Consider the following 20,364-nt stretch of genomic DNA (forward strand, 5'->3'; position numbering starts at 1 on the left):
ATGTTGGTTCCATAAATCCCCATTCAATCGTAATCGTAGGATCCGTCCTAAGAAAGAGTCTCTTTCAGCTTTTTTTTCAAATCTAATGGAGGTATACCCGCCAAAATCTGCAGTGAGGCTGTCGAGGTTGTTCTATAACCTTTTGGAAATAAGCAATAGCTGATGCCTCTGTATTGAATTCAGTAAGACACTCATAGTTTTGTTCGTATCAGAACCCCAAATGGAGACTCCGTACAAAAGAACTCTTTCAGTGATTGTTTTATACCACAGCCGCAAGATTTTTGGGGAAGTACCCCAATTAAGGCCCATAGTCTTTGTCATGCCATTCGTAAGAACGGCACATCTCTGTTTAAGATGTTTCACATGTGGAAACCAAGACAGCGTATTGCTGATAACAAAGCCTAAATATTTCAAGGTGTTTGCACATTTTATGGGCCTTCCATGGATTTTTATAGACAGATTTCGACGCATTTTTATTTTCCTACCGATAAACAACATAGTAGTTTTTTCTTCAGAAATTCTTAATTTATGCATTTCTGCCCACTCTACAAACTTATTAATCGCTTGTTGAGCTCTTACTTCAGTGTCCTTTACGCCTGAGATAATTAACAGAAAATCATCGGCATAAGCTTGCAGAGTTACTTGTTCAGTATTTTCAAACATACCAAAGGCCGTATTAGCGACTAAGTTCCACAGGGTTGGTCCTAAACAGGAACCCTGTGGACAGCCTCTTTGCAAATCTTTTATTAAAATTTAATTATCAAGGGTTAATTGAATTTTGCGTTGTTCAAAATAATTTCGAATTAAATTCAAAATTTCTACAGGGCAGTTTGCGCTATCCAATGCATCAATTATGTCAGGCCACCAGACCGTGTCAAATGCCCCACGTATATCAATGGAGATGATTAACGTGTGCCTGTTACCATCCCTGTTGCCTTCTACTGTGTTTAGCAGATTAAAAACTGCCATTTCAGTTGAAACCCCCTTTTTAAATCCAAATTGAAAGTCGCTGATCACTTTATTTTCAGTTAGAAAATAATTTAGTCTGTTCAATATTAATTTTTCAAAGAGTTTATTTAAAGAAGAAAGAAGACTCACTGGTCTATAAGAAGACAAAATAGCAGGATCTTTACCTTTTTGCCAAATAAAACTATTTCGGCAATTTTCATCTGCCGTGGAAATAAAGCCAATTTCCAACATGCTCGATATAAAGATAACAACAATTGGGGGAATTCTTTGAAAAGTATCTTTATGATAATATTATTAAGATCGTCTGGTCCGGGGGCCTTCTTAGATGGCAGAGAGCGAGTTGTATTTTCTAACTCTTCAAGCTCCAGCAGGGCAGAGTCACTTAAAGTAGAGTTCCAAGTTTGATTTTTAAATTTTTCTCGCATTACTTTATGTAAATTCATATCTTCAATCTCCAAATCCAATGGAAATAACTCATTTAAATTTTTTTTATATTTCTCTCCCAGAGAAGTACAGTCCGGAGCTACCTCTACTGGCAGCTGAAGAGGTCGAAATACTCTGTCCACTGCAATCTTTTAAGTGATGCCATAAGGATTTTCAATAGCTGCACAAAATGCCTTCCAAGATTCACTTTTTGTCTTTATAATCAATCGTTTAAAAATTGCTAGTACCTTCTTATAAGAAATTTTAAGTGAATGCCTTATATTGTCATCCCTTTCTTTTTGCATACGTCTCCTCAAAGCACGAACTTTGTTCCTTTTTATTGTGAGCGAGTCAGACCACCATGATGTAGAGGTTTTAATCCGTACTCTTTTCGACTTATAGGACGCTGTTGCTGCATCCATCAATGAGCCAATAAAAAAGTCGTAGTTATTTTCTAAATCCTCTCGAGAAGTATTAGATTCAAATAAATTTATAAACTGAGAAATTCGGGGACGAAGATTCTCAAGGAATTTTTCATGTCCACCATATGAAGTTTTAAATCTACGTTTCAAAATTATGTCTTCCGAGGTTCCAATTTCAAACAAAATAATTTAATTATCCCTAATAGACAAACCTGTCAACACCCTCCAATTTGTTATAGAAATTGCAAAAAAAGATGAAACTAATGTAATATCAGGCCAACCCTTGGCTCTGACAGTCAAGAATGTTGGCTCTGAATCGGAGGAATTAAGAACACACAGTCTGTTTTCGAGGATAAAATCAAGAACTTTAGCAGCCCTATGATCTTCTTGATTTCCACCCCAAAGAGGACTCATAGCATTAAAATCACCCGCAATACTGCCAACAATGACGATTTCTACTGCCAACAATGACGATGAAATTATTGCTATATGCTTCAAATGTGACATTGCCTAAGTCTACCATTAATGCAGTATTAGCAACAATGCTCCACAAAACTGGACTTAAATTAGATCCTTGAGGTGCACCTGTGTAATTTTTGAAGACATTGACACCATTTCTTTTGTAGATGCCTTTTCTGTTATGAAGAAAATAATGCTTCAATAAATTGTATAGATTTCCTGGATATTTAAGATCTTGGAGTGGAGGAATAGACCCACCCACCAAAGACTATTAAAGATGAACATCACATCTAGATAAATTACATAAGTGTGTCAATTTCGAGTATAACTATCATTGGTGAAGGTGTTTAGATATTCCGATGCATCTGCCGTTCCTTTATTTGGCATAAATCCAAATTGATACAGATGTAATAGTTAATTATTCAAGAGAAAATATGCTTCTTTGTACTAGCATTTTATCTAAAATTTTCCCAGGTAGAAAGAAGGCATATCGGTAAGAACTAGGATCTGATTTATCTTTTTCTTTTTGTGGAAAATAGCATTAAATTAGTGAGTTTCCATGACCCAAAACTTAAGGAAAGAGTTCCTGGTATTGTTGCGTACGTACGGGTTCGAAATAGACTGAACGCACAAGTCCCATAATAGGTTAATAAAATTTATTCTTATCAAAAGAAATATAACAGAACGCTGGAATTTTCCTCAGAGATATTCGTACAAGTGTTCACAATATCACACAGTATAATCAGTAATTATACTTCAAACTACTAAAAACGTTAAAATACAACGCAATGAAAAGCGTTATGTAAAGAGAAAGCTAATTCAGATATCTCAGCTCACGCGGAACTAAACAAATCGCAACTACAATAACTAAGCAATTAACAACTCTCTCTTTGGCCTTTTGTAGATTTCAATGGGTCGCGGGAGATCTTTCTAGTAATTTCTGATTTTCGAGATTTCTGGAAAGCAAAAAGAGTGTGCAATTATGGTTACAGATAACAAAGTGGTCAATTAATTTTATTCAATTTAAATACAAATTACCGAGATATCCATTTACTCTATGTTAAATGCACGTGCTCCTGTATTTTTAATTTCCGCCATAGCCTTTCTCTTAAAATTTGTCTTGCGCTGCACTGCACGAGGAAACACAACAATTTTATTTATAATTCTACTAAAACTAGCTATCTAAATACAAAATTCATAATACTATGTAAGTAAAGTTCTCTATTTGCCAGATAAAGTTCTTCAACTAATTCTAAAGTAATTTCATGGCTACCTTGAGCTCTACTTTTATTTGCCATTTTAAAAATACCTTTAATCTCATTATGTGCAAAGTAGAAATTTTGAGCGTTTTGAGTTGTAATGGTAGACTCAGCTTTTTCTCTTATCGAAGCATGTTCTGTAGTATCTGCCAACATATCATCTTGTGGAAAGCGACAGGAAATAATGTATCCCACTGTTTCTTGGGCATTCACTGTAAATGAACAATCTTATTTCTTTATTTGATAAAGCTGCAAAAAAGAGGTACATTCCCCTTTTACAAAGTTGTAGTAAGTGCCAAACGGCAACTTGGGAGAAACATTTTTCCCAAAAATTATTCTAAGAAATAGACTTGGCTTTATGAATATTACGCTTATATAGCGCTTCTTCTTTTTTGTAAAATGACGTGCAGTCTATTTCTCTCCAACCAATTTCCAAAAATCATGAAGGGTTACTGCATAATTTTCGTTTGCTGGTAAGGCTTGGGAAAAAGTCGTGTAAATAAAACTCTATAATGCCCACTCTGATATACAACAAGCTATGGATGGTTTCAATAGTTTAGGTGGAGAGTCAACCTGCATAACTGAAGAATCAGCGGTGAGGTGGCAAGCAAGAATATAGAAGCAGCAGAAAAATTTGTTGAAGAAATTTGTAGAATAATTAAAAAAGGCAGCTATTGCCTGAAACAGATATTTAATATGGATGAAACTGCACTTTGCTGGGGGGGACGAATGCCTGAAACGTCTTATATGCACAAAGAAGCTAATGCCATGCCCAGTTTCAAGCCTTTTAAAGACAGGATCATGTTGTTGTTGGCAGGGAATGCTGCTGTGTTCAAGTTAAAGCCTTCCTAATCTATCACTCCGAAAATCTACGTGCATTAAAGAATGTTAGTAAGAACAGTCTGCCTGTTTACTATTACGCAAAGAAAAGGGCATGGATGACGCAACTTTTATTTCGAGCTTGGTTTTTGAATTGCTTTATACCCTCAGTTCAGCATTGATGTTTGAAAAAGGGAGTTTCCTTTAAAATTATTCTCTTACTTGATAATGCTCCAAGCCACCCCCAACATCTTGACGAACTAGACTCAGATGTAAAACTAGTCTATCTTCCTAAAAACCTAACAGCTGTCCTAAATACAATGGACCAGGGCACTATACTGTTTTATTTACACGACTTTTTCCCAAGCCTTACCAGCAAACGAAAATTATGCAGTAACCCTTCATGATTTTTGGAAATTATGCAGCACTTTAACTTGCATTTAAAACATTAAATCGGCTTGTTATGAAATAACAGATAAGTGTACGCAAGGTATATGGAAAAAGTGAATAACAAGTTTCGTGAACACTATCGAATTTGACAGTCTTGAACACACTGTTGTAATTCAAGCAATTGCGGGCCTAGCCAATGTGCTTAATTTAAATGTTGAAATGGAAGACATTGCTGAATTAGTGACTTATGCGATGGGGAGATAAAAATGAGGGTTTAATAGAGTTCGAAGCGCTGCAACATTTAGAAGAGGAAAAAACTGAAGAAACTCAAAAGTAGTTCACGATACATGCGTTAGCTGGTGTGTTCTCCAAAATGAATGCAGCTGTGGTAAAACTTCAGGGCTGTGGATTCAAATACTGAACATTTTAATACAGTTGAACATGGATGCGTGAACATTTAAAGTGCTATAAAGAAATTTATCAGGGGGAAAAAAAAAAAGATGATAACAAAGCAAACCACACTTATGAGTTTCTTGTCAACTGATTCAGGACCCCCCCCCCACCCTTGAAGTTAACATTTTCTATTTTTATCGCTGCCATCTCCCTTACCCAGACCCTCTACAGTTTCAGATATCCAAATATAAATGATAATATGTACACTGCACAAAAAAAAGGGGGGGACAGTTCTTATATCTCTCGTTCTAGTGGGCCGATTGATGAAATTCAACCTGCGTTTTTAACGTCTCCAAAGCGCGACTTAAGATATGTATTAGATTTATATATAGCATTGTTTTAATACAGGCATTTTAACACAAAATCGTACTTTTTCTGAAATAACATGCCAATGTTTTTTCCATATTTCGATTCAACGACTCAAATTATATCAAACCGCCAAGTTTTGTAAAATTCGCAAGAGTAGTTTTTAAAAAATTAGCTTTCAAAATTTTAGCTCCTCAGTGTTAACTGAATTTGATATATATTTATTAAAATCTCTTTTTTTATTAAACTTAATTTATTCTTCCTTTCATATTTCGAAATTTAGGTTCATTCCAAATAAAATTCGCCTAATTTTTATGATTTATTTTTAAATTTATATTTTTAAATAATTTTTCGAAAACATTTTGAATTATAACCTATAAAAGTTTTGCCATCATCTTAAAGTAGCATCATCTAAGCATGCCCACAAAAAAAGTTAGTTTTTTTTATTCAAACTTCCGTTAGATATAAGCGAATTTACATTTTGACGTCTTTTGAATTTTCGCGTATTTATTAAGTGATACTAACAAAAATGCAGTTTACGCATTTTTTTAAAATCATTTGAAAGTATGAACGATGACTCCCCCCCCCCGCTCGTGGACAATAAAGAAAAAGGAAAGGAAAATAGGTTGCTATAAATTAAGAAGTTCGCCAAGTGAATTAGTCTTGATGCAACTGAAAAAAATTCGCCAAAGATAAATTTTTTAATTTCTCCATAAATTTCTCACCAAAAATTACAAAATTTAATATCTAGGCATAATTTGAGTCGTAGAATCGAAATATGGTAAAAAATTGGGTACTTTTCCGTTTCGCCGGCGCAAATCTCGCCAAGCAGAATTTAGTGGCGACAACGCAGAGTATAAACATAAAAAAAATGTTAACAAATGTTAGTTCTAATAAATTTTTATTTTGAAGGCATAAAAATTTTAATATCGTTAAAATGTTGTAAAAAGACAATAAATATAGACGATGAATTTGCAAAAAGACATTAATTTAAGAATTTACTATGCTTTCATGGTACAGCATCCTGATTCGCTGTTTCATATCACGTGACCCAAAGTGATTTCATCTCACGTAAACTACGCTATAAAAATATAATTCTCTCAGTAATTATCTAAATTAATTTCAAGTTAAATCTTAATTTGGAATACAAGTTTAAATGCAAGAATTATTTCAATTCGTACGAATAGCTTACTCAGAAATTACGTAAAACCACAGCGCTTTACTTCGCTAGTGCATTCTCATAGAATTGATGAATTCAACCCTTGACTTTGCCTTTTCTATATTTTTGCCTTCGAGTGAGCGGTGTGATTGCATCCTAATTGACTTAATTACAGCGAATGGCCTTATGGCACAAAATTGAACTATCTGGTAAAAATTTTATGTAATTGTATGCCAGTATCGAACGATATAATCAGTCTGATAAGGAATGGATGCGACTTGTTTTGAAATTGAAGCGTGAAAGGTTACCAGCGAGGATATTCCATTTGGCATCGGTTGTACCATTTTTGGCGACTTTATCGCTTGCGCCGGCAAAACGGAAAAGTACCAAAATTTGATATGTTATTCCAGACAAAGTCCGATTTTGTGTCAAATCATAATTCCTTCTATTCGCGGAAATATTTGGCCTGACTAGAATTGCCGGTTTGGCTTTAACTTATAACTCGAGTAAAGACGAAACACTTTCGTATTTACGTATTTTTATCAATTATTGTTCATTGAACGGGAGTTGGTTTGTTCCCCTTGAAAAGTCAACTAATTTCCGATCAATGACAATGATTACATGTTTTTAATTTTTCCTTTTACAATTGAAATTTTATTCTTCATGATGATTTAACTCCAATCCCCGTTAAAACATTATTAACATTTTGCTTTCAAATTACTTCAAAACATCTTTCAAAATATAACTTACCAGTATGGATTCACACTTTTAAAATAATTCTACTTTAATTAAACTTAGGAGATAATATAATCAATTAATCAATACTGTTTAGGAAATAAATTATTATGTTAGGACAAAGCTATAAATAAATCTAATATATAGCTATATATGTATATAGCTATAATATAACAAGCAAGGTAGTTAGTACAATACTGTATGACCAATTTGGTCTAGATAACATTTTGCGCAAAATGCTGCAAAATTAAGTAAATTAGAAATTGTAGTAAGCTCGCCTAAAAGTTACCAGGAGCTGTGGCTCCAAAAAGTTCAACACATTTTAAAAAACAATGTCATTGAAGGGTGATAAATTATGTTTACACGAGTAAAAGAAAATAAACACAGTAAAATACTAAGCGTTGGAAACTAGTAATGGCAAAAAATACAGTAAAATACCTATGGATGTGACACTTGAAAAATTAAAACATATGAAAATCAAACCAAGAAACAAGTTAAAACATAAAACAAACAAATCAGATAAAAATAGAAAGCGGAAAATGGTAAATTAGCTGAATTCGAGGTCCAATCTGGCTTTTCAAGGGAAATATCTAATTGAACGTCGAATCAAGCTAACTCCATTACGCGTTTCGCCGAAACAGACAATTGAAACTTTTTCGCTACAAAATTTTTAATTAGACAAAATATCTTGGAAAAGTTATTAGTCTCAATTCTCTGTTCCTATTTCCCGACGCGTCCGCACAAAATGACACATTAAGGTGTTAAAATATGTGAAAACTATTCCGATAACATCAAAAATCAAGACAAAAATAAAAATAAAAATAAATAGCGGTCTGCTATTAGTCCTAAATATACAATAACATAAGGGCTGGACCTGCTAGCTTAAAGATTTATACCTTTATAAAATTTAGAAATCTGTAATTATATTTAAATGAAAACAATCACAGTGGGTCTTGCTAAGACCAAGAAAAAAGTTGTAGTAAAAGAAACGGAAAAAACTGACTTGTGGCGATGCAGAGCTCTCCCTCTAAAAACAAACTGAAAAGGGGTTGTAATTCCCTTCTGTGGGCTTCAGCGTCATCCCACTCGTCCTGTGACGTAAGTAGGGGGGAGCGATGTCTTTTGGGCATCAGCCAATACGAAAAAGACTGTCCGTTAGCTGTAACTCGTCTCTAATTTTTGAAGGGGGTCGGAAAGCTCGGAAAAATGTGTAAAGATTTCAAAATGGCGTCAGTCAAGTTGTTGGAAGAAAAAACTGTTACTGAAAGTGAAAATGGCTAATTCAGCTAAAACTACTAAACTTGGCCACTAAAGTAAAAGGAAAAAAACAGTCATTTTGTTAATAAAAAGTCGTAATTCTTCAAGCTAGCGGGCGATCAAGCTACTATGAAAAACGAAAAGGCCCAATTTGTTAATAAATGTAGTAAAATTGGCCATCAAAGAAATTTAAAACTATTTAAATAATAGTATTAAAAGTATTGTGCCAAAATTTTTTGCAGGAAAGAAAATGTAGTAACAAGAATTATCTGTACATTTTTTACATTAGATTCTCTGAATCAGCCATCCACTTTATACCTTCCCATTGGGCTTTAAGCATAAAATATCACTATCTAACTCAAAAAATCTAAAAATAGGTAAGGCTAATGCCAGCTTTTTTTAAGGTATTTTTAATTATTTTATGAGGAATTAGGTTACTTTTCAATATAGTTACGAAGTATAGTATTTCTTCTTGTAGGTGTTTTGCAGTATTGGAGATTCTTTTTATTCTGAGTAGCTGTGAATAAATTGTGTTAAGAATGACTCTTTTGGAAATATTTGAATTCCAGTTGGTTAATTTTAGTGTGGAAAAATTAAATTCTCTTCTTTTGTCATAAACTTTTATAAAATTGTAATAAATAATATGTAAATCAAGGTAGACTACATTATGCTGCTCTGTATTTGTTTTATTTAGTTTTAAGCATGAAGGGTAGATATTAGCAACTTCTATTTTGTTGTAGTTATTAAATGCAATGACATCATCAATATATCTATAGATGTGTTGGTAAAATTTATGTTCTTCTGTACTGAGTGAACGGACAAAGGTCAATTCTTTTGTAAAAAGGAATAATTCACAGACAGAGCTTGAAAAATTACCACCCATGGGGATTCCCTGCACTTGTTTAAAGATGCTATTGTTAAATTGAATAAAATTATTGAAGAGCACACTGGAGAGGAAAAGCTGCCATTTTTCGTTGCTAATAATGGTAGAAATTTGCGGAAATAAATCTGGAAGAGCAAGTAAACTTGTAAATATTTCTTCAAGTGGTAGAGAAGTATAGAGGTTTTCGTAGCATTGGATATGGTCTATTTTAAGTGAATTTACAGTTTTAAGAACTAGTTCGTCACTAGAGATCATCCAGTTGTAATGCAGATCCTTAAAATCATAGTTAAGTCACGTATTATATGAAGTTTTTGTGCAAAAAGATAATCTATTTCTTTAAGATAACTTTTAGTACTATTAGCTATAAACCTGAATTTTATTGGAGACTTATGGAATTTTGGTAATGCATAGAGATTGGCAAACCTGTTGTTATATTTCTGGGGATGTATTTTAAGCCTTTTATGTAGTGCGTTAAATTTATTGAGAAGAATCTTAGTACTGCTAATGATTTTTTGGTAAGTGCAGGTGTTATTTAACTCTTTATGCAGAAGGTTGAAGTAAAATTGTTTTCAAATAACACTAAAATTGTTGCTGGCTTCGTCAATTTTCGTGATGTTAAAGTTATCTTGCAGTGTTTGAATAAGATCCTCTAGACGTTCTTTACTGTGTAAAGAGTTGAAAAAAGGTGACTTGAACAGGAAATGTTGAAATTCTTTAATTAGTGCAGCTTTCCATTCAAGAAAAGTTGTAGTAGGTAAATTGGATCTATTACTAGCTAATATGATAAATTTATCAAGATCATTATTGAATTGTTTGAGGCAAACGTGCTTATTAATACCGAAAGTAGGCCAAAATTTGGTGCCAAGTTGCATAAGGGTTCTTAATTCTATATCTTCAATGATATTAAGATCTCCAGTAATAACATGTTAGTGGAAAGGATCGACATATTTTTTGTAGACAGGCATTAGGCAATTACATTTGCTATTATCTTGTATAACGTGGTGGTTGATAACAAGTTGACCTAAGGTTTTTTCAAATTTAAAACAGGGCTTAATTTGAAGTGGTTGTTCAGGAAGCAAGGGTTGAAATTTTTTTAAAATGCTAGGTATTTTTAACTGATCGTAAGAAGGGTGTTTGAACTGAATAGTACAAAAAAGTTTTTTGTGAAAAAAATTACTATTCTTTAGTTTAAAATTGCAGAAGTCTATAATCGGATCCTTGACTATTTGGAAGCATTGAGAAGGTTGATTTATTATTTTAATCAGATTCCATAAAGTAGTATTCTTAAAGGTATGAAGAAGTTTTATGGCATTATTAGTGAATTCTTTATGTCCAAGGTAGGATTTAAGATTTTTAATAATTAATTTCAGATCTTGTGTTGAAATATATATATATAAACGCAATTTGAAAATATTCAATTGGCCTAGTAGAAGGGGAGATAAGAACTGCCCCCCTTGTTTTTTTCGTCTATTTTTGATTACTAAATTTGAAGTCTGTTGCATAAATTTTAGAATTTTATAACGTCCTTATATTCTCGGTGTAAGCTTCTTACTTATCGACCATTTTGCTAAACGACATAATCATCAGAACGGAACTCAGTCGTAAAGGAGTACTTGTATTAATGTCACTGTGATCGTAATTCAATTGATATTTGTAATTTTCATTCCAAAGTTTTAACGTAATATGAAAGGCATAAGAAAGGTATGTAGTTGTTGAAATCCCTTGGTGATTTCTTTGAATACTTTGCCTTGGGTAAAAACAAATTTTTCCCCTCTTAATTTAATTCACTATGCAATTCAGAATCTCATTACTCTTAACTTGCCTCGGTGATCCACATAAAATAATGTTGGAAACGAAAAATACCACCCCAAAATGTGCCACCCCCTGTAGTTAGGCCACTGATTCGAATATGTTTTATAAACAAGGTGATAAAAAGTAAATTGCCCGTTATGTGGAAAGCTAATTGTAAGGCCTTGGGCAACGAGGCAGTCTGTTACATAGTGCATCCGTACAGTCTTTCCCTAGATGTGAAGAATAAAAATTAGCCACTGAAGTGTTCCCCAAATGTGAAACCAATACATTAAATCAATTAGCAATGACGTATCTTAAGATAGATAATGCACCTGTTCATCCTTCAGAGTTGGCAGACAAGGTGATGGAAGAGTTAGATTTTTAACATGGTGAAGTTTCTACCTCCTAACACATCATTCTTCTAATAATGGATCAGCAAGCTATTTCAAAATTTTAAGGAGCTCTACAACAAAGCAGTTTTTAAGAGGTGTTTTCAGCTAACATCTGGCACAAAATACTCACAGCTTCTGAAAACATTTTAATACACTGCTGGCCATTAAAATTGCAACACTAGGAAGGAATGATCTGACGAACGTCAAAATCACATGAAAGGAAGAAGTTAGGATATGCAAATGATTAGTATTTCAGTGCATTTCAACGACACGGGAGAGAGAAACAACATCTGAAGCACTGCATAAAAGAAAGGTTGTGTAGTGGATTTCTGATTCGTAAAGTATTTTGCTCCGAATATCGCGTTATGCCTCGAATAAGAAGAGAAAATGCTTACCCGCAAGTTTCGAACTGAAACAAATTAGATAATAATAAATAGAGGCAGGATCGTTGCCTATCGAAAGTGTAGTTTATCGTTCTATGATATTGTCGGTCGCACACGTCAACATCCAATTACTGTCATGCGAATATGGAATCAATGACTAAAAATAAAATCCTTTTTCATAATGAGCTAATACAGTATAACCTTTATGTTCTTCATCAAATAGTCAATTGCAATATTCTTCAACAGTTTTAAATATAGTTTCTTTTCCATTAAAATCATAATTTATTACTAAATTAACTTTATGAGTACCTGTTTTTTGATCGATTTAAAAATCAGAAAACATATATTTTTCTATAAATCCTGATTTTTTACATGTATCACATTTATCTTTTTTCATTACTTTTGTCACATCTATATCTACAGTTTGTTATATCATATTCACACCATATACACCATCTTACTTTATTTTTAATACAACTATTTTCACACAATGCTCCTAAAGCTTTGCATTTTTCATATAACATTTATGATCTTTTGAAACCCAATTACTGCAATTTTTACAGTAAAATTCACCACATTGATGTTTATATGGAATTCTCTTTAATCTAGAAATACACTTACTGCATTTTGGACATTTCCATAACATATCACAGACTTTCTCTTTTTTGATTTCTAAAATGTTTTTCACCTTTAAAATATCTAAAACATTCATCACAATATATTTCTTCACCTTCACAATTATTACCTTTTACAAAACATCTGTTACATTTTAGAGGACATTTATGTATATTTTTCTTATTATAACTCACTTTACAATGATGACAATAATAATTTTTTCCTGTAACAGAAGTAACATTAAAGTGATTTCTATTTTTATAAATATATATACCTACAGGTCTATTTTCTCCATTATATAATATTTGATTAAAATTTTCTCTGCAAAATATAGTAATTTGAATATCTAAAAATTCTTCAAACTGTTTAACATCATCTAATTCGCATACATCTAAAGGAATATTACACATTTCATGTAGTTTGATACGTAATGTTTCTTGTAATAATCTTCCTTTTTTAATATATGTAATATCATTTTTAGTTAATTTCTTACATTTTAATTTTTCACATAAGTGATCCAGATTCTGAATACTTAGAGCTGTTACTATAAATCTAGCTAAACAAATATTATCATTATTTTTAATCTGACAGATACTTGTTTTATTAGATATATCTTCTTCTTTCAATAGTTTTAAATAAGCACCTCCTTCTGATAATTCCTGTATAGTAAATTGAAATAAACATTCTGTTATATCCAGTTCTTTATATTCGATTCTATAATTCAAAACATCTAAATATGTTTCAAATGCATCCCGAGTAGACATCATAGGAGGATGAAAGAGTTCATTAAGCAAAGGACTTTTAACAATAATATCGACTTTACCTCTTATTTTTCCGATTTCTTCTAAATAAATCTTTTAAAATACCATAATATTGTACACGCATTAAATAATTTAATGCTACGACCCTATAATACTTCTTCTAAACACCATATTTTTCTATATATTTATGATAATAATTTATAATTTTATAATCTGGTTTAAAAAAGTTTTTTAGATTATAATCTTTTAAGTTTTTTTTACTATCTCTAGGTTCGAATTTATTAGTACTTTTATTAAATTTCAAATTGTACGAACCTAATATTTTTTTAATTTTATTTCTTTTTTTAGGATGTTTGATGAATTTTTTTTGTAGTCTTTTGATAAATAACTCATCAGGATAAAAAATTCCTCTTAAATTATTAGGACGGGATTCTTCCTGTGATGTTTTTGGTTTAAAATCTTTTATTTTATTGTCATACTTTAAATTAACAGTCGAAATTTTCTTAATTTTACTACGTTTTTTAGGTTTCTCAATAAATTCTTTCTTTTTTTTTTTTTTTTAATTTAACTAATTGTTACATCAAAATTTAATAAATCAACTAAAACATACTTATCTCCTGTTTTTCTTACATGTTTAGTCAATATTTTTATTAATTCATCCTTTCTGGTGCCTTTAGGCTGTTTGATATTAAGTTCTTTCAAAATGGAATGAATTTGGTTGGCCTTTGCATCCTTTAGTTGCTTCATTTATATAAGAAAAATTTTTAAAGCACTTTGACTTCAGGACATCTCCTGCTATGATAAAGACTTCTTAAATGCCTCTGAAAATGAGTTTTTGTATAGAATTTTCCCCACTTGCAAATTAACTTTTCATATTTATAACTTTTATCACAAGATTTGCAATAACTTTGTAATTTATTAATCTTATGATAAAATAAGTGGGTTTATTTTCTTTACAGTACAAACAATTCTTCTCCATTATTTGCTATTAAACTATTTTTTTCAATATTAAATAAATTAAACCTTTTTTTAAAAAGCAAGTGATAATTCACAACAATTTACTGTAGAATTTTCAACACGTCTTCGTTTTTCAAAAATTGCTTTACAGGAATTTAGTATGGAAGTTTCCTGGGATAACATCAGCGATTTTTATAAGAACAATATATTTAGTTATTGGAATGGAGACAAATAGAATAAAATTGTAATACCCGATGGATTTTACATATTAGAGAGATTGAACATTTGTATTCAATTTTTACTGTTTAGTAAAGAATTAAATGAAACAGAAAAAGAATTTCAAAAATATGCATTTCCTAATCAAATTGGAAAAATAAAAGAAAATTAATTTAGTATTAAATTAGCTGAAAATTATAAAATTGGTTTAACTGAAGGTAATTTCCATAAAGTATTGGGATTTGAACCAAAAATATATGAAGAAAAATGGCAAGAGCAGGTTCACTTCATGGAGACACTGAATACTTATCTGACGGTATTTATGTTCATTGTAGTATAGTCGAAGGTATGCAAATAATCATTCTACAAATGTTATTTATATGTTCGTAAATACTCATTGGCCGGGCATTAAAATTGTTCAAAAATTTGATAAACTCATCTTTTATAAAGTTAATAATTCCAATACAGGAGTTTCGAGAATTAAAATGAGTATAACAGATGAACAAAGAAATTTACTAGATTTAAAAAATAAGAAAGTTAAATGTAAATTTATTGGAATTGATAAAAGTGAAAATTACTTAGAAAAAAGGTATTGTTTACTTCAGAGAACTGTCAGTAAAATTACTTGAGTAAATTACTCAAGTAAAATTACTTGAGTAAATTTTATTTTTACTTGAGTAAATTTCTTATTAATAATGGATTTGAATCAATTAGAAAAAGAACATGAAAAAAAAAAAAAAAAAAAAAAAAAACTTAGACAGGAATTAAAGCAAAAGATTGGAAAAAGATTAAATAAAGAAATTAGAAAAAAATAGAGATGGTCAATTGAGAGAAAAATTAGGAGTTCAAAAAGTATTGCAAGAATTTCATAAACCTGTTACTAAAAAGATAGAAAAATATGAAAAATCAAATAAAGAAACTGTAAAAAATATTCAAGATGCTTTACGAAAAATATCCTTTCCTTCTTTAGAATCATCAAGACCTGACATTGAATATGATTTAGGAAATTTATTTCAAGAAATAGCTACAACAGGTACACAAACTAAGCTTGTGGGAGATAATATATTAGATTCTTTTATTGATACAGGTTTTGATTATAAAAAAAAAAAAAAAAAAACTTATTAAAGACATTTGATTAAAATTACCTAGTGAATTTTTAAATGAAAATAAAGAAACATTAGAAGATGCAATAAAACAAGCAAAAATTATGAAAAAAGAAAAAACTCAAGTAATAGCAACACCTGGGTCAGCTATTACGAGAACAGAAGATCCACATATCAAAGAAACGCATAAAGAGATAAAAGCAATAGTGAACACATTTCCAGTCATTGGGATTTATACATGAAAAAATTATATAATGTTCTTGATTGGCTAAACTCTAAAGAGAAAATGATGGAGAAAGGTTTAGATAATTTAGATATTTTACCAGATTTAACAGATAAAATACCTTCTATCAGCTCAATACCTAAAAAAATATTTAATCAAATAGTTTTATTGTTAATTATGTTATTAAAAATGGTACTATATCTGAAACAGATGTAAAGCAATATTTTAATAAGTTTTTTGTCCTAATAAATGAGTAATTATATAAAAACGAAAGTACATTTGAGTGATGGACAGATTAATAAATTGAAATCTGCAAGAGATGAAATAACTTTACAGATTGATCAAACTAAAACTCTTAAATTATGATTTATATTTAATAAAAACATAAATCAATCAATTTAATAATGGTAAAAGAATTAAGTAAAACACAACTTAAATCAAGTAAAAAATGTAAAGAAGGCGGTTCATTATTACTTGATATTTTAAAACGAATTAAACAACCGATTTTAAATGAACTTATGAAATATATAAATATGTCTAATCTACTTGAAATATTAAAAACATTTAAATTTGGATCTGGAATCTTTCATATACAAAAATTAAAAACTCAGGTTTAGAAAAAAATGGAAGCTTATTACCATCTTTCAATACTTTAGATAAATTAAAGAAAGAACAACCTGAGGTTTTGGAGTTTTTTTTACCATTTTTAATACCTATTTTAATGTCTTTAGGTTTAGGAGCTTGGGGAACTAAAAAAAATGTTAGATATAATTTCAGGACATGGAGTTTCTCAGCCTTTTGAATATCATTATGGCTATGGCGTGAATAAAAAAAAGTGGAAAATTATCAGATCAAACGATTTATGAAAATATGAAAAACAAAAAAGGATTTAGTGGGGTTAATACATCCGATTCATTACCTGAAAAAATTAAAGAAATTGAGAATGGAGTTATTAATTTGGATGTTTCAAAAGGCCTGGGTACATATTGGGTTTGTTATTATAATGATCCAAAATATGAATTTATAGAATATTTTGATCCATTTGGGGAATATATATACAACAATATAAGATTGGAAAGAGATTACATTTCTAAAAATATAAAAAATTTTCTTATTAAATCGAATAAAAAACACATATTGGTAATAATGATAGTTTTTTACAAAAACTGACATCTGTAAAATGTGGATTATTTTGTATGAAATATGTCAGAGAAAGAAATAAAGGGAAATAACCTCAAAAAGTATTATATTTATTTACACAAAAACCTAGTAATTATAATGAAAAATTTGTTCTAGGAAAGTAGATTTTTTTCGTTTATAATAAATGGTAAATAAAAAAATTATACATATTTTTAAAGACATAAATGAAAAAGGTATTATAGGTGTTATTAAAGGAGGAGATCTTCTTGGATATGTCGAAGATAAATTGAATCCTCCTGAAATGCATATACCTGGCTATCAATATTGTGGACCTTATATAAGATATAAACGAGTTGATAAAGTGTGTAAAAAATGTGATTTTGCTTATAGTGAAACAAGATATAAAAATGAAAGACATGTAGCGAATCGTAAATTTTTAGAAGATTTAAATAATATTCCTGATCCAACATTAGGAGAAAGAATAGCTATAGGTGTCATTAAACCAATTATGAAAGCTAAATTGAAATTTGGATTAGGATTGGAAGATCTTAAGATTTATTGTGTTAAGTGTAAAGAGAAAACAGAGACTAAAAATTATCATGAAGTGACCTCTAAAAATGGAAGATTAATGGGAAAAAGAAATTGCGTAAAATGTGAAAGTAAAAAGAAAGTTTTTTTAGGAAAAAGGACTTAAAGATCCTTGAGTCAATGTATTATAATCTTGAAACAGGTTATTGTGGAATTGATGAATTGAAAAGATGAACAAAGATGTTGAAGAATTTTTACATACACAAGATTAACATACATGACATAAACCTGTTATTCGTAAATTTAAAAGAAAAAAGTTTATGTTCTAAATAGCAATACTCAATTTGATGATGCATGACATAAACCTGTTATTCGTAAATTTAAAAGAAAAAGAGTTTATGTTCCAAATAGTAATAATCAATTTGATGCTGATTTGTTACTTGTTAAAAATTATAGTAAATATAATGATGGAACCAAATATTTACTAACCATTATAGATGCATTTAATAAATATGCGTGGGTTTTTCCTACAAAATGAAAAACATCCGAAGAAGTAGTAGAAGGTTTTAAAAAAGTTTTTAAAGAAAGAGTACCAAAATTTATTTTGACAGATGAGAGTACTGAATTTACAGGAAAATGTACTCAAAAACTATTTATAGATTATAACATAAAATGGTTTACAACCAAAAATAAAGAAATCAAGTCGGCCGTAGCAGAAAGTTTTAATAAAAGTATCAGACGAAAAATTGTTAAATATTTATACCCAAATAATACAAATAGATATTTAGAGGTATTACCCAAATTAGTTAAAAAAATTATAACAATTCATATCATAGATATATAAAAATGATACCTCTCGAAGCCAGTAAACCTGAAAATGAAATAAAAGTTTATTACAATTTATATGTCGATCCATTGCATGAAACTGCTAGAAGACCTAAATATAAAATACGAGATCATTTCAGAATATCGAAATTTAAAACAATTTTTTCTAAAGATCCAACTTTTACAGAACAGATTTTTATTACATCGAATATTATAAAATCAAAAATACATCCATATGTATACAGTTATAGAATAAAAGACTTGAATGGTGAAAAAATTGAAGGAATATTTTATGAAATTGAAATGGTCAAATATAATAAAAAAGATGATGTTTACAAGATTGAAAAAATATTAAAAAAGAAAGGAAATAAATATTTAGTAAAATGGTTAGGATATCCTGATGAATTTAACAGTTGGGTAAATAAACAAGATCTTTTATCTCTAAATAAATGAATGAATATTGATTATATACAGAAGTAAAAAAATAAAAAATTTTATATTAACTGAATAATAACAACAAATCAAATTGCACAAAATTGGATAAAATATTATCTAAAACAAAAGGATCAGGATTTAAAAAATTACTGAAGTTTTATTCTTAATAAATGGAAAATTATCATGACTTGACAAAAAACTTTTATCATTATGATGATAATATAGAGAATAAAGAACTGACAGTATTAGAAAAAAGGAAATGCAGAGTATAATAAAGTTAGTAAGTATGAATTTTTTATACAAAATAAAGCAAGAATATTACTTTCAGAGTCTTATATTCAAATAAAATTTTAAATTCTAAAGAATAACGGTAATTCTATAGGTAATGATAATGTTACAGCAAACTGCGAATTAGGTTTATTTACTCGTAAAAAACTGACAATAGGTGGTAAAGCCATTGAACATACTAGTGAATACGTTTCTATTATACAACAAGTTATAAGACTTGGTGAATATACACCTGATTATACAACAATACAGCCCACTGATATGTTTTTTTTTCCTTTTTTTTTCCTTTTTTTTTTAAATACGAGTGATCATCCTAATCGAGTAAAATACATCATTAAAGAAGATGGATCCGTAACAGCCCAAATGGCCATCACTGAAATAACTAATAAATTAAAAGTTGAAAAAAAATGAAAACTATAACAAAGGATTTAATGAAAGATGAAAAATGACAAAAGATAGTCAATCCGTTACAATGTGGTTACCAGTAGATCAAATTTTTGATTTTCTAAGATATTTCAGGAAAGCAATAACAGGTTTCCTAATAAAAATAGAATTTGATAGAGAAAAAAAATAATGCGAATAGGATATATACGGAAGTTGCTAATCCTGATTATAAATTAGAAATTTATTTATCTCTCATTTTAGCTCATGTTAAGTTTAAAAACAATGCAGAAATATTATATAAGCAATTACTGTTAGCCCATCAACCTATAGATATTCATTGGAATCAATATGTCACTCATAAGTCTTATGTCATTGAAAATGCACAATTTGGATCATATCCTATACACATTACATAGAATGAAGTTTTAACATTATATGTTGCTCCCCAATATATAGACAGAAATGAAAATTATAAAAAAAAATAATATGGTATTTGATCATTTAGATATGACCTAGTGTTGGGTTACGATAAATTCAAAAGTCATACCATCTGAAAAATATAACATGGAATTTTTTAATAAAGAATGGAATAAACCGTATGAAGCTTTTTTTAGAAATTACGAATAATAGAAACAAAGAAACAGGATGTGTGATAGATAATTTATCATATGGTAAATTATATCCTATTATCGTTTTTGATCTATCCCATCATGAAAACTATACAACTGTAGGAAACTTAACACTAAATTTTCATTATAAATTAACACACGTAACTGCTAAAAACTATAT

General features: G+C 29.8%; 1 protein-coding gene across 6 annotated transcripts in view; it reads right to left on the reverse strand.

The window, feature by feature from the left end:
* Positions 1-20,364, reverse strand: part of LOC118196321 (syntaxin-1B-like) — a 177,756-nt gene that overhangs the window by 93,293 nt on the left and 64,099 nt on the right. For 3 of the 6 annotated variants that reach the window (XM_085819082.1, XM_085819081.1, XM_085819086.1), the window contains one exon: positions 18,497-18,514. The exons of the other annotated variants lie outside the window; for them this stretch is intronic. In XM_085819082.1, coding sequence (XP_085675208.1) covers positions 18,497-18,514 — 18 coding nt within the window. The remainder of the gene's footprint in view (positions 1-18,496; positions 18,515-20,364) is intronic. 6 annotated transcript variants of the gene reach the window in all.

This window comes from Stegodyphus dumicola, chromosome 6 (assembly GCF_044657685.1).
Source record: "Stegodyphus dumicola isolate Sdum_Otavi_A_Nest chromosome 6, ASM4465768v1".
NCBI lineage: Eukaryota > Metazoa > Arthropoda > Arachnida > Araneae > Eresidae > Stegodyphus > Stegodyphus dumicola.